We start from the raw sequence: 16,638 nt of genomic DNA on the forward strand, positions 1-16,638 counted from the left end.
GAAAAGAGAAATCTCCAGTATAATTATTCTGCGAAAGAAGACTGAGTGCACAGTCCTTTAACGATGTAATTTAAGGTTCCGTCTCTAAAGCATGTTATTCGTGTATTTTTCAGAAAAGTCAATTATATATGTTCGCAAGTTTTGCGCAAAGTAGCTTTCTAATTAACGCGTAATTTCCATTTTTCAAAAATATGAATTTAAAACGACTCGCACAGAAAAAAAATATTAGCTATCACAGCTAAATTTTAAATATTCCTATATTACACCTGAAATTTAATTTCATTTACCATAACTAAATTTTAACACTGTGGTAATATTTTTAATTATATTTAACGGGGAATTCCCTATTAAACTGGTTTAAAAATATTAATTATCGTAGCCAAAATTTAGACATGGTAACTAAATTTCAGATGTAATATAGGGATGTAGTAAACCTAAAATTTAGCTATGGTAGCTGATATTTTTTTTCGTGCGCGGAAATACATGCTTCAACTGAAGCCACCGATACGCGCCTTTATTAGAACACCCGGTGGAACCGCGGTGGATTACATTACGCGGTTACATTTGCATTAGGCGCGATTATTTACGGTGCGCTATTCGCAAAGGATTTACTCCGCTCCCTCGATTGTTGGCGATGCCGTTTCGCGGCGCAAATGAAGCTTAACGCGCGAACGTCCAATTTGTCGGTGAATTTTTGCGCACAAAGAGAGAGAGACGGAGAGAGAGAGGATTGCCGGTTGTAAATACGGGACGTAACGTCGGACGTTTATGATCACGATACTAGGATTTAAATTTACGACGGTCGGGACGCATAAGCGAAGGAAGCCTCCCTTAACGCTGAGGAATTAACATAATATCGCATTAAGAGCGGCGCGACTTCCCGTTTTACGTCATGTGTCAACTATAATTATAGTCGCCCGCTCCGAGTTCCGATGATATTTGCGAGTAGTCGATATACACGTACTTTTGTTGCGCGACTCTTTTTCACGCGCGCGTATCGATACTTTTTCCGCTTGGTTCCGCTTTCAAAGTAACTTGTCGCAGATGCGTCGCGCAGTATATCGATTACGTTCTATCAATATACGCGGGGTAGATGCATCAGTGAATGACCGGTCACCGATGCATGACCGTTGAATCTACTCCCTTCCGTGCTCACGCGAGATAAAACACAATTCCGTCTTTACGCACGGAAAGTGAATAAATCTCTTTATCGTTTTTTATCGCGAACGTCGAAAAAAATCCCGCGGATGAAATATAAAAATTTGCATGCACACGTAACATGGACGTATATACATATATATATATATTATTATACACATGCTGCGAATATCATATTAGGTGTGTTGTTCTGCTGACTTTATATATGTAAGGCATTTTCTACACGTATTTAGGCACATGATAGCAATCTAGAGAAATCTAAAAAATATTAATATCTACCACAAGAAGATATAAAATATGTTCGATTAATTTACTGTGTATATATTAATATTTTTATTGTGGTCATTTAATCAGAGAAACTTACAAAATTCTTATATTGTCCCAAGATTACTATGATTTTCAGGGTAAATTCTAACAATAAAAGAAAATTCTCTCAGTATAGAGATATTTCTAAAAATGACTCTAAAATAATTATTCTATCATTTATCGTGCTCTATCATATCGAAAAGTCTTTGTAATGACGTCTTACGAGATAGATAGTTTTTCAAAAATAACCTTAGATAAACTTAATAAACTTAGATTTGTCAGTTTTTTTTTAAGGTATTTTATTTTTACGATATTGACGTACCTACGTCAGGAATTCGAAGGTAAATTTCGGCATAACCGGTATTGTGAGTTCTTCTAACGGTTAACGATTTTCGGAAAAAAAAATACAATACACATTGTAAATCTTGCCAGCATATCCAAGGGATTAACGCCCCATTATTTGTGTTCCGTTTGTGTGTTGAGCCATCATAAAATGCAGTTTAGTCATTCAGGCTGCAGGAGACAAAATGTAAAGCCGATAATACAAAAAAAATTTCTTTAGCTAAAATTCTAAATATCTATTTATTAAAAATACAGATTTTTCATACACATCAATTATCAATTTAAGCTGGATTCTTGAAGAGAGAAAGTAATCCGCACTAATCTTATGTAAAAATGGATTTCCGGATTAAATCAGCTGATTTTTTTATATGTTGTAGCTTATGACCTGCGGAACAAAAAATGTAATAGCTGTAAAAATGAATAATGAACAATTACTGCGTTACAGCTAGTCAAACAACTCGCAAAACCCGGGTTTTTCCTGTTTGACTAGTTGTAAATCAATAATTATCTATTATTTAGCTTTGAGTATATTACATTTTTTGTTCAGTAGATCAAAAATTACAACATATGAGAAAACCAGCAGATTTTACTAATCAATGATCAGATATTCAATTTTATATAGAATTAGTGCGAGGTTTTTGAATTTATATATAAACTCCTAGATGAAATTAAATCTCGGTAAAATTAACTGGTTTTCATATGCTGTAGCTTATAATTTACTGAACAAAAAATGTAATAGGCTCAAAGCTAAATAATAGACAATTACAACCATGCAGTCATGTATAAAAAAACTCAGGTTTTGCGAGTTGTTTGGCAGACTGTAATTTTCCATTATTTATCTTTGTACCTATTACATCTTTTGTTTAGCAGGTTGTAAGTTACAACACAATATGAAAAAAAATCAGCTGATTTAACCAAAATCCATTTTTACCTAAAATCAATGCGGTGTACCCCATGTAGAAATTTTGTCTGGAAATAATCAGGGGTCCATATAATCTTTTAAAAATATTACTGGAATCCAGATAAAAAATCTAACTAGAACCTGTACAAAGTTTGGGACGCCTAAATCGGACAGGTTCTATCGCAGAATCCGGATGGGCTCAAGATTACGCCCAGAATTTGTAGAAAAATTATTTGGAGTCTAACTAGGACCTATAAATTTTTAAAATATTTGCTTGATTTGTATTATAATTATTTCTATAAGCTAGATTATTTAATCCTGGCCCCATATATAGTTTCATATTTATTCTAATTTGGGAAAAATATGTCAGTGGTAATTTAGAACCCACGCAGATTTTCCGATTATTTTTTTCCTCGATAAAATAAAGATAAATTTCTAAGGTGTATTCTGGACTTAAACATATACCTATTTCAAACTGAATTTTTTTTACCTAGGCCCTGTATTTAATCTCGGCAAATCGAGGCAGAATTCTATACTTGGGACTTTATTTTTCGATTTTTCTAAAGTTGCCATGTATATGTGTCAATACGAATCGCGTGATTAATGCCTGTCGCTTTATCGTCCTATTGTTTTGCGTCACTCTGTATACACGATCGTGTAGAGGTTTGTCGCGACAGTTGACGCGATTGGCCATTCGGAATTTGCTGTTACTTGGCTACCTCGCAATTTGCCACGAAAGTTTTGGCCGTTCGGCGAATAAGCTCGGATTTCCCCGTTCATCAATCGATCGGCTTGACTCATCGCGCGGAATATAAGCGCGCGATGCACATACATACCTACGTATTTATATTCGCATATGAACGTGTATGTACGGTACATATACGGATTACGAGCGCGGGGGCCGACACCGCTACAGGGTGACGCAAAGTTTTGTTAATTTTATTCCGGGCTGAGTCATCGCGACGTGACCTGACAAATTACTCCGAAACAGTTATCCCGTAGCTACTTATTTCCCTGAAACGGATTACTGCAATTTCGCCCGTTCGCATTTATCAGATTTCTATTTATATACTTACGGAGAGAATTTTCTTAGAATTTACTCTGAAAATCATCGTGGGACAATATGGTATTGGAAGAATTTTATAAGTTTCTCGGATAAATATTTACCACAATAAAAAATATTAATATGTACATAATAAAGTTAATCGAACACTGGGGAAAAAATGTTGTTAATGTAACAAGATTTTCTTTCCAGTGAATAAATCTTATATCTTATTGCGCGGTAGATATTAATCAGAGAAATTCTTCCAATACAATTCCATATTGTCCCACGAATACCATAATTTTCAGGATAAATTCTAAGAGAAAATTCTCTGTGTATATTTGTTATAATGTTGGGCAAAATTCGTGGCTAGTTTATCACCACATGTGTTTTACACATGATTGGATATTATTTTCATATTTCATATACATTTATATATATTTAGTTACTGTGCTTATTCATTAATTACTTTCGAAGAGAGATATTTATTCAAGCTATCGATGTAATTAAACAGATTTCCAATGAAAATATGCGTTGATAGTAGGTATTTATTAATTATTATTAATAGATTGCGTTTTTTTATCTTCGAGCAGATTTTTGATATCAATTTCTCTTACAAGTTAAGATTGGGGAACACGAGAAGTCCGTTTTGTCGCAACGACAATGACGAGATTATTATCGTCTCTTTGCGTCAAGGTGCGGTATTTTTTTCCACGACCTGTTCCTAAAGCGACCGGCACGGCCGTGCTACTTGTTTGCACCAGTTTTGTTAAGATCCGACGAGTGTCGAGCCGGTTAACTTAAACGTAACTGTACCTCGTGATACCGTGGATCGTTCGTAATGTTGACCAGCACTATTTCTGACAGTCAGCACTATAATTAGAGCACGTCGCGCACGTTAGATAAATGACGGCAAGAACGATAGAGAAGAAAAGAGGAAGAGAGAATGAGAGAATGAGATGCATGCCGATATGATAAATAGTAGGGAAGAACCTGAGGGGGCGGAATTGAAATCGCGCAATGTTTCCGAGACATTCGGGATAGCGATCGATCGGATGTTTTCGTTCGTTCAGTATTATTCGATCGGCAACTCTGACTATGAGTCACAGATGCATTGTGCAATGCTGCGTATTTGGTTGCGATCGGGGAGAATTGCATGAACTTACAACATGTTACAGCAAAAGAGAAAATATTTCTCGGTTATTACCAGCCAGACGTATTTCCAACTCGCAGTTTGTCCGATATTTTTATTTAATTTATCATTTAAATCAACAAATTGTTTAATATTATATGTTAATATGAAATATAATATAATATTATATTAATATATAAAATTAAATGCTAAAATGTATAAGGTTGTAAGTTTTTTTTGATACATATTTTTTTACAATTTTTTTATCTATCTACTATTTATTATTATTATTTTTCATTTTTGCATGGAAGTTTTATTTTTATATTTATATCTAAATTTTATCATACATGAAATATTATTACAATGCAGAGCACACCTCGCGTGTAAGCATAACAGATTAGAAAACTACAGTTTCTGAAACAGTCCTAAAATCGATGGGTTGTTTCGAAACGCTTAATATAATTGCATGATAAGAAGCATGACAAGAGTTCTCAACCATGAAAGTTGAGACTAAAGAAAAGAAAATATTTCTCAATTTAATTAAATAAATCCCAAGAAAATTGTTTGCTTTCAGGTTAAATTTATTGAAAAATTTAGTGAAAAACCCAAGGAAAAAGCGGCGACTTCAATTTACGTAACGAAATACGTGACGATATCTGATGACAGTTTTTTTTTTGGAGATTCACTGACTCAAACTGACGTGGACGCAGAACAAGAAGAAGATTTTAAATTATTCATTGGCCCTTACATTTTGTGCTCTCTGATATTTTTTTGTCACCATGGAGTCTAACGATGAAGTTATTATTATTAATGATGATGATGACAATGAGGTTATCATTATTGGCACCAACGAAGATGTGATACTTTTAGAAAACCCTAAAAAAGTAGGATCATTATTCATATATTAAAGTATTCATCTCATTTTAACTTTTAATTGTCACGCAACTTGCTGTCATTTCTTTTCAGTTATTAAATTTTAATTTAAAAAATTTGAAATTTCAAAATATAATAAGTAATAATAAATATAATAATAAATAAAAATTTTTGAATAAAAGAAAAATAATGAAAGAAAAATAAGATTTCTATTTGTAAGATTTTTTAAAATAAAAGATTAATAATAAAATAAATACAATATAATAAATAAAAATTAAGACACACACATACACACACACACACACACACACAAATACACACACACACAGAGGGTATTTCAGAAGGAATGATCAGTATTCTAGATGGTTAGGTTATAAAGATACAACGTATTCAAATTTAAGAACAATTATATTTATTAACTTAATTATTATTAATTAATTGAAATTACTGTTTATCAATTAATATTAATTATTCACGTGTATTATAAGCTTACAATTGTATGTAATTATTTCATAGAATTTGGTTTTAAATAAATGTATTCGTTCTTGGAACTGAATACGTTGTATCTTTACAACCGTCCAAAATAGGTCACATGTTTATATAAACCTTTTTGCTGAAAATAATGTATAGAATCATATCCTAGAATGTTGATCATTGCTCCTGGAACACTCTATAGTCGAGAGAGTTATCCTTGTTAACGAGATCCTTTTTGATTATAGGGAATGTATGACATGTTCATCCAAACACAGCAGACGAGTAGCGTCAACGGCAGCAGCAGCAGCAGCAGCAGCAGCAGCAGTAACAACACCGTTCACCATCACAGCAAGAAGCGCAAGTTGGACTACAACGTGAGCCAGCCGGTGATCCAGCACGCATTGGTCCAATCGACCAGCGACTACCAATTGGACAATACCGGTCTGCAACAACGATACTCCGTGAACGGTGCTAATACCGCATTTAGCTCGCTGCACAACAATAATGCGCTGCAGAAGAGTAGTCCGAACCAGCAGACCCTGGTACGAGCCTCGACGATCAAGCTCTTAGATACGTACCAACGCTGTGGCCAGAAGGTTAGTGCCACTTTCCAACTTGCTTTCTATGTCGTCGCATTTGCAAATCGTTCAACCTAGTATCTGCTCTTCGTGTTCAGCGTTAAATTCGGTCTTATCGTATGTTTCACTTTATTCAATATAAAGATTGTATTCAACGTCGAATTACGATGTTGATGAAATCATAGACTTACTAACAATAAGATCAAAGACTTTACTTTCGAACCTAATCGCTATAGCTTGTTTTAGAATCCGCGTTTTGAAAATAATGGTGCAATTTCAGTTGTGCACATTATTCGTACCTAAAACGGCCTTATTTAGCGCTAAATGCGCGGCTTTTGTTTGTTTTCCCTCTTTCAGCATCACGCGTAATCAGCACAATGAGCAAACAATCGCGGCGATATCTCAGTGTCATTTATTTGCAAGTTTCCGACTTTTACCGTAGCTTGTTGTTGTTTCGCCATTGCTCGTATTCTCTCGGGCCAGTTGTTATAAACACACACGTGTAATTACGAGAGCGCGAACAATCGCGGCTATGTCTCTTCCTGCCTTTCTCGCTCAGAGCGTACAGTTACATTTTTTTCCTTCCTAACGTTACGCAGATAGACAGGAAGAACTTTCTTTCACGGTCTCGTCGTACGGTGTCGACTCTTCGGCACTCTGGCGAATAGAACTTAACGACTACTTATTGTCTACTAACTTGACTACTAACCGCTTATTGTCATAACGGCTCGCAGGCTTCAGAGTTAGATTGTTTGACTCCGACTCTTACGTTTGGCAACGAGTCGTGATACTTCTCGCTTCGCGACTGATGATGCCTTCTCTTGCTACAAGCCGGGCGAAAGGGAAAGGCCTGGGGAAGAAGATACTATACAGTTTGCCCGCTGCTCATCCGTCGCAAACTTTATTGCAATGGATATCGTTCAACCATGTCTCGGCAATAATTGTATCATAGCGATCGCTTGCTGTACATAAGATTGACTTAATTAGGGGCGCAGTTCCGTTATAAGTCGCAGTTTTCATGTGAATTTGTTTCCAGTATGCATGAGCAGCTCGTTTGACCCTTCTGTCAATGCATACATTTTCAGTTTTTCATATCCGTATATATAAGGTGGTATACCCGGATACCAACTGCATATTTTGATTTGACGTCTTTTTAAATCAGCTGATGATGATATCGAATATTCTATTTTAATTTCGGAGAAAATGTTCAACATATTTTTAATAATTAAAGTTGCCTCGGATATTCATATTAATTGACAGAAGGGTTAAATTATGCTTAGAACTATATCGTCTAACTTTCCATCTATCTATCTATCTCTCTCTTTCTCTCTCTCTCTTTCTCTCTGTGCTAATATCTCATCTAATAATTGTGTCCCTTGGGTTCGCCTCGCGTCTTATCCGCCTTCGAAGTTTCCAAACTGCATCCTCGCGTTGGCTTTAACTCGACGTCGATTCAATAACATCGGATGGCTTGCACGCTATAATATGTCCTCTCGCTGATTCATCGCGCTCGTCTTCTAACATTCTTGCTTCATGATATACAAACGTCTTGTAATATCTTATTGCTATACGGTATATCGCGCGATCTTTTTGCCGTCTCAATCGTCGCAATCGAGCCACATTTCCGACTTGGCAAATAGGCATATTAAACTAATATTGCGTTCGTTCCTTTTAAACGACCGAGGCCCGATCGAATTTCTTGGCACGCCTGATTCACGATACTTTATAGTTTTATAGCGATCGATAATAATAAATATATGTGTCTGTCCTCGTGGATTTTCGGAACGTTCGATTCGATAATATATTCGTGAAATGCTACGACATCTGAAGGTTAACGAGCTTCTAATTATATACAGCAGGTATCTCAATTTACTTGATGCTCATTAATTTTCCGATTCCAAGAGTAACGACGTACACGCACTTATAACGTCGTAGGAAAATGACGCCTATTACCGGGAACTTATGGATACTACTACAAACAAATGCGCGATACATGTATGTATTTATACGTCATTCTCTGCGCGATCGATTCGAGAATCCTCGTCCCTCGAGAATCGCGGTCTGCGGCTGTAACTGATAAAAGCTGTTTGACAAAAAAAAATTGTTTGTCATCAGACATGAGATTAGTAACATTCGAGCAGGATGCGGTGTCGCTTTAAAAAAAAGATATTAGCTATCATAATTAAATTTTGGATGTACCTATAATATCTATAGTTTATTAACTATTTATATTAAATTTTTTAAATTATTGATTAGATATTTTTAATTACAATGTAAATAATTTCTTAAACTATAACTTAAAAATATTAATTACCGTAGCTAAAATTCAGAAACGATAATTACATTAAATTTCAGGTGTAATATAGGGAGATAAAATTTAGCTGTGATAGCTAACATTTTTTTATGTCGAGATAAAGTTTGTTTTTACCCGGAGGCGAGTGCAAAGTATCGTTGATGGTCCAAGGAGAATCTTCGCATGAATAATTTGCTAATGATTCCTCGAATAAAAATTCTCTTTTTTTTCCTTCTCTAATCAGAAATTGGCTTATTAACGAAATGCATCGACGAAGAACTGCATTCGAATGTACATTTGATCTGCGTAAGGATAATTACAGATAATCACGTTTCGGTTGTCTATCGTTGCTCCGGAGTGTCACGAGTACCGACTTAGATAACGTTTCCGTATGGCGTAGTTAACTATCGATTGCTTTCAAGGCTTCCATTACATATTTCATGCCGACCATTCGTGGACGGAAAGTGCCATGCGGACGCTGAGACACGCGCGTGATGTCTGCGAAATTCTGTAGGCGAGAGCCGGCAATTTCGATGACTATAGCTTCGACGACGACGACGACGATAATGATGATCATAGAGGGATTATTAGCGCGAGATCTCGCGGGGGACGCGTTTCCTCGACGATCCCTTCGATGATCGACGATGTTTCATAGCGCACAAGGATGCACGATATAAATATCCCCCTCTTGGCCCCCACAGTTTGTTAATTAATCTCCAACGATGCGCGAATCACGCAATCGGCGTCGATCGAAGCCCTCTTTTGCGTGGAAAATTTCTGGAATCTCCGTTGCAATCAGGTAATAGTACGTGGTGTGTTTTTGCGTTACATTTGCCACCAGCCTATAAGGTCGAGAGACCTCTCGACTCGTGTCGCTGTCACTGTTCGTCGTTTATTCTCGTTTTGCTCAAATTTGACCCACGAAGCTCTTCGTATTCGACTACGATTTCTTAACGTAAAAAAATTTTTTTATAAGGTATATTCCTCCTACAGAGAAAGACTTGGTCGAGGGAGGGTAATGGTGACGGCCTGGCAGTCCACTCCGCCAACGCGACGAATGCGGTGGGTAGTACTGTAGTGTCGCAGCACCATACCCAACAGCAACAACAGCAGCTGCAGCAACAACAGCAGCAGCAACAGCACAACAAGCAGACGAGCATGACGGCGCATAGCAAGCAAGTGGCCAACGCGGCCAACGGGAACGGCGGTGGCAGCAATCCCCAGGGCGATGGGGATTATCATTTGGTGCAGCATGAAGTCCTCTACTCCATGACTAACCAGTATGAGGTCCTCGAGTTTCTCGGCAGGGGTACTTTCGGACAGGTAAAAACACTTGTAATAATTCAGAATGTATACTCTTGGGAAAAAATCTTGAAAGTCTGTTTTTTTTATTTTTTTTTATTTATTTTTTTTTTTTTTTGCAAAATTTGGGTAGACATTCACAATTGATATTAATTTTGTCTACATATCCGAAACCATAAAAATTGCAATTACGCAGAGATAAATTTCTTGCAGGTTGTAAAATGTTGGAAAAAAGGAACGAACGAAATAGTAGCCATCAAAATTCTAAAGAACCATCCATCGTACGCGCGCCAGGGTCAGATTGAGGTGAGTTACGAAATTTAAAAAAAATTACAGAGGAAAACGAAATTATTCATAGTTATGTCCTATATTATAAACTGTAATTTATCATTTACAGGTCTCCATCCTGTCTCGACTTAGTCAGGAAAATGCGGATGAGTTCAATTTCGTGCGCGCCTACGAGTGCTTCCAACACAAATCACATACCTGCTTGGTATTTGAAATGTTGGAGCAGAATCTCTACGATTTCTTGAAGCAGAATAAATTCTCACCTCTACCTCTCAAATACATCAGGCCCATTCTCCAACAAGTATTGACCGCGTTGTTAAAATTAAAGGTAAGCGTTAGACGTTCATTCGATCGATGATGATAATTAACGAGTGCCTGACCAACCTTTTGCCTTTTGCAGCAATTAGGATTGATTCATGCTGATTTGAAACCGGAGAACATTATGCTAGTGGATCCAATGCGTCAACCGTATCGAGTAAAGGTCATCGATTTCGGATCAGCCTCGCATGTGTCGAAAGCAGTCTGTAACACCTATCTACAGTCGCGATATTACCGCGCACCCGAGATCATACTGGGACTTCCGTATTGTGAAGCGATAGATATGTGGTCGCTCGGCTGTGTCGTCGCAGAGCTGTTTTTGGGATGGCCTTTATACCCGGGCAGTTCCGAGTATGATCAAATTCGATATATAAGTCAAACGCAGGGCCTACCGACAGAACATATGTTGAACAACGCTAGCAAGACAACAAAATTCTTTTACCGAGACATGGACAGTGCGTATCTCGATACGTAGAATAATAATATCGAATAGCGAGCGCGAGTTTCTCACAAATTTCGTATATATTTTTAGGCACATATCCATTTTGGCGGTTAAAGACACCGGAAGAACACGAAGCGGAGACTGGTATCAAATCCAAGGAAGCGAGGAAATATATTTTTAACTGCCTTGACGATATCGGTCAGGTTAACGTACCGACTGATTTAGATGGCGGTCAACTCTTGCCAGAGAAAGCAGATAGGAGAGAGTTCATTGACCTCTTGAAGAGGATGCTTACAATGGACCAGGTAGTAATATCTAATTTATGCTTTTGATCGGAAAATGTGATCCTTTCATACATAAGAACTCAATGCAGTATTTTTCTAATACCTGTTTTGTGTTTGGGTTAAAGGAGCGCCGTATAACACCCGGCGAGGCACTGAACCACGCATTTGTCACTCTGGCACACTTAGTCGATTACGCGCACTGTAACAACGTCAAAGCTTCCGTCCAGATGATGGAGGTTTGTAGGCGCGCGGGAGACTTTACCGCGAGTCCTGCGCATCATCAGGCTCCGCCGGCGCCTCAACCACCTCCACCAACGTCTTTAGTAGCCAATTTTGTACCTACTACGAATGGCAGTGCGGTGACTCTCACCTTCAACAACCAATTGACCAATCAAGTGCAGCGATTAGTCAGAGAGCACCGCACCGCGCAAACAGGATACGACAATCTGGTATGTGTTATTTATATATTATATAATTTAATCTTTAATTATATAACATTTTATTAATATAAATTGATGTATATATAATTTATACTTGTTTCCATTTTAGTACCAAATATATAACAGCAGTCGACGGGCAACGCAGTACAGCGGGTCATCTAGCGGATCCAATAGCGGGACGAAGTGGCGTGCACGACTTTGCGCATCAGCTGGTGCCTAGTATATTGTGTCCACCGCCCGGTTACCAGACGATGCCAAGTCCTGCAAAGCACGTAGTTGTTGCTCAGGTAAAAAAAAGACAATAGTGACACTATTGCATATGAATAATTAGTGTTTGTTATTAGAATGATTAACTATTGATAATGAATTTGCAGCCACCGCAACCGCAACAGGCCCCTTTGCAAATTCAACCGTCGATTATATCGCAGCAAGCCGTGGCCGCAGCAGCTGCAGCTGCTCAACAACAATACGCTGCGGTTCCCGTGTCTATGGTCGAAACTGGTCGGCAAATGTTGCTCACCGTAAGTAAAATAATATCGCTCTTCATTTCTGAATAATTATAAAATTGTCTAGTCTGTTGACGTACGTTTGTGATCACATCATAGAATGCTGTGCAGACATCTTGGCCTGGTGGAAGTCGTCAGATGGCCGCTATCGTACCGTCGTGGCAGCAACTGCCGCCACAGCATGCAGCCATACAACAACCACTGCTCAGCGATGCCGGTGATTGGGGAAGGCCTCTTATCGTCGATAGTTCTGCTATTCTACAGGTAGCACCTGTCGATAAACTGTTTGTAAGATTTAGCTTTTTTTCCTTTTTTTTGCGTGATATATTATTTATTATTGTCATCTATAATGCAATTCTCACGTTTCACGTATGAAAACTAGAAAATACAATTTTTAACTGATCTCCCTTGTTTTGGGGAAGGATCAGCGGCCGGTATTTCCTGTCACGGAGGTTTACAATGCTAGTGCACTCGTCGAGCATCCTTCACAGAGCTGGGGCAAGCGTACCGTCACCAAACATCATCAACATCACGTTACGGTACCACAGCAGACTCAGCATAGACACGAACATAAGAAAGAGACGCAACAGTTGAGTCCTGTGAAGAAGAGAGTCAAAGAGAGTACACCACCCAGTAGTATGCGACGACACTCGCCGACGTCGAGCAGTCATTGGCAGGAACAGGCGGTGCAATCCCATCATCATAGTAGCAAGCACAGCAGTAGTCACAATGTGGAACATCAACCAATCGCATCCGTGCGACAGCAGACCATCACAATTGATGATACGCCTTCTCCAGCCGTTTCCGTTATCACGATTAGTGATAGTGAAGATGAGGCGCCTGGAAAATGGTGAGTGTGCGCCAAATGTAGTATAGCCTGCATCCAGTAATTTAAATAGTAGTATATTCAGAGATTCGATAAAACATGCACACGAGTTTGATAATTTCGTAGAATTCAGATTTAGAAATAGATGTCTGATAATCATGTTCCTTCGTCAATAAGTAAAACGCGATAATCGAAATTTTTTTAATCTGTAGCATAGAAGTTTGTATTTACTGCAATTATACCCAAATCTACCCAATCAAATTGACGAATTGGTAAATTAAAATAAGATTTAGAAAATTAGAATGTATTGAAATTGAATAGAAAAAAAGTAGACTAAAAATTGCATTTTGTGCATCTCTAACATCGTGAACTGATTATCGGTTTTGTAAAAAATATGATTAAGCACGCTTATATCTGTTAGCGCATTATCAGTTGATAGTAGAATCACGCATGATATCATTGACAGCTGCGGAGACCGTCAGTGCAGCGCCTGTCAAAGTTTGGCAACTCGCCTGTCGGGCGACGGACGTCCTGTCCGTGAAGAAGTCATACGAAGGTATATTAATGTAATGTGCCGTTAAGGGTGTTATGTGATTAACGATAATTAATTAAGTTAACAAATTGAATGTCTTGACAAAATTGATTTCTTATTTTCAAAATTGAGCTTTAATTTAAAAAATCTATTTTAAGGAAAAACCTTTTAATTTATCTATTATATTTTTTAATCACATATATTTTAAATTTTCTAAAATTACTCTGATGTAATACACGGGTGTACTTAGGGACCTGGTTACGGAGCTTGGCGTGAAACCACTATCGACTAACACGAAATCAGAATCTTTCAGTACAAAGAAATATCGTTGCAAATTAGCATGTAATATTTCGCGCACGGATGCAATGTTAACTTGCCGATGGACAGAGCACGCAACGACGACATCCCGATGATTCGGAATAAAGAGATCTCTTCTGCTTGCAGCACTCAGTCGACGCCGCGCGTTGTGCAAATGCAGCAGTCAACGCACACGAACAGTCAGCAACACTCGAACGGCCACGTTTCGCATAGCAGCAGCTCGTCGTCACATCGAGCGCAACGCAAGAACGTCATCAGCTGTGTCACCGTCGGCGACAGCGACGGCGAAGCTAGTCCAAGCCGTACGCACGCTCATTTATATCAGCATCTGCCACAACATCCGCAGCATCAACAGACCACACAGTTGATCAAGCACGAGCCGCAACAGCAACATCACGTTAGCAGGTGAGAATATGGAGGATGTGGTAATAATAAGGTATGGAGAGGGACTTTTCGTAGAATTCTTTTTTAAAACCTTGTTTTTAAAATCATCTATTTTTTTCAATTATTGTTCTGTTTTATACTCTGATCTGACGTTCGTTAACAAGATAAAGTACTCCGTACTAATCTTATGTGAAATTGATTTTTATTGAATTAGCTGGTTTTTTCATACGTTGTAGCTTATAATTTGCTGAACAAAAGACTCAATGGCTAAATAATGGACAATTATTGAATTACAGACAGTCAAAGCAGTTCGCATAGCTCGAATTTTTCATGTTTGACTGATTGTAAATCTGTCTATTATTTAGCTCTGAGCCTATTACATTTTTTGTTCAGTAGATTGTAAGCTGCAAGATATGATAAAACTAACTGATTTTATTCAATTTCATCTAGGACTTTATATAAATTCCAAAATTACGCACTGATTTTATATAAAATTGAATCTTAGTAAAATCTGCTGGTTTTCTCATATGTTGTAGCTTAAAATGAGTCGGGAAGGCTTTGCAGCTTATATTTTTAATTATACATTAAAAAATAAATTAAAAGTTGCTTTGATTACGATTTTGAATAAACAATATTATTATTAATAATGAAATAATTTATAATTTATCGTTTTGTTTATATGTATTACTCTCTCTTCTAATAAATATTTGATCAACTTGTAGCAGTAGTTCAGGATACTCTTCTCAGTCACAAAAGAAGCGGCTGTTGGCAAAGGTGCAGTCTGAGTGCAATATGGTGAACGTTGCAACTAAACCGGAACCCGGTGTCGAGTATCTTGCTCCTCATCCGTGTCACGCGCCAGCTTGCAAAGAGCCACCGACCTATCAGGTTAATTAACAATTTCTATTCAATCGATTTTACGTTAAATTTATTTCGATTCTCTTATTTGCAATTCATTGTCCATCCATTCATCCATAGTACTTTGCGAAACATCCGTCAAAGGAAGAGAGGGAGGGAGAAAAAGAAGTTGCTGAGTCGCATCTCCGCGCTATTAGAGTACTTTTTGTTCTTTTTTAGTAATTTTCTTTGGGTAATATCTGTTTTCTAGGATGACGTCTATGACATGCATGACCACTTCTTGCAGTATGTGACCACGAGCAGCGCGCATCCTCATCTTCAAGAGCAGCATATCGTGTATACGACCGGCACGGATAAACGAGTATCCTGGCCTGGAAAACGGGCTGAATACAAGCACGAATACGTTCAACCACCGGCGGCACACTCTCGAGACCATCAAAAGTGGGTGGTGGCCAATCCTGTGCATCAATATAGGTAAGAATCTTCTTCTTCGACGTTATTCGTATCTTTAATCGAGGTATTATGATTACGAGAGATCTCTTTTACGATTAAATAGATATATAAGATAATAAGCATAAATAGAACACGTATATAAGGAGAGATAGATGTTGTTTTGCGATTTGTAGGCAAAGCCAGGTAGTAGGTACGGCGGCCCATCCGAGTCATACCCACAGTCATCATGGGCATCCGACTCATCTGAGCCCAGGCGGCAGTGGTGGCGGCAGAAGTCCCGCTGGCGGGCCCGTGATGGGAAGTGCCCAGCATTTGGGGCAACCTCTCTATCAGGAATACGCTCACGTGCGCTCGAGAGCGGTGCCACCTCCCGTATACGTTACCGCTGCGCCTTCGCAGGCTGCTACCGCTATTCAGCAGCAACAAGTGCCCACCTATCAGGGATTCACACCCGGGTGGGTAATTGAGAAAATTAAGTTGATGAGCACGCATGCCTCTTTTACTATCTACGATATCTTTGTTCTAGCATTCATTATTAGCTCTGATATTAACTGTTTAAACTCTTTATAATAAAAAAAATTAAGTATA

At 38.1% G+C, this 16,638-nt stretch overlaps 1 protein-coding gene across 1 annotated transcript in view; it reads left to right on the forward strand.

Annotated features, from left to right (window-relative positions):
- Hipk (Homeodomain interacting protein kinase) overlaps positions 1–16,638 on the forward strand; it is a 108,223-nt gene that overhangs the window by 76,622 nt on the left and 14,963 nt on the right. The window contains 18 exon segments of the mRNA XM_085490345.1: positions 5,456–5,765; positions 6,474–6,824; positions 10,093–10,422; positions 10,615–10,707; positions 10,799–11,017; positions 11,090–11,462; positions 11,540–11,757; positions 11,859–12,182; positions 12,283–12,348; positions 12,350–12,460; positions 12,548–12,694; positions 12,779–12,967; positions 13,102–13,529; positions 13,972–14,061; positions 14,482–14,760; positions 15,462–15,627; positions 15,848–16,071; positions 16,224–16,505. Of these exon segments, the coding sequence (XP_085346471.1) occupies positions 5,661–5,765; positions 6,474–6,824; positions 10,093–10,422; positions 10,615–10,707; positions 10,799–11,017; positions 11,090–11,462; positions 11,540–11,757; positions 11,859–12,182; positions 12,283–12,348; positions 12,350–12,460; positions 12,548–12,694; positions 12,779–12,967; positions 13,102–13,529; positions 13,972–14,061; positions 14,482–14,760; positions 15,462–15,627; positions 15,848–16,071; positions 16,224–16,505 (3,995 nt within the window). The 5' untranslated portion in view covers positions 5,456–5,660.

The sequence above is a fragment of the Nylanderia fulva genome, unplaced genomic scaffold (genome assembly GCF_048542155.1).
Source record: "Nylanderia fulva isolate GAGA-0341 unplaced genomic scaffold, ASM4854215v1 Scaffold12, whole genome shotgun sequence".
NCBI classification, from domain to species: domain Eukaryota; kingdom Metazoa; phylum Arthropoda; class Insecta; order Hymenoptera; family Formicidae; genus Nylanderia; species Nylanderia fulva.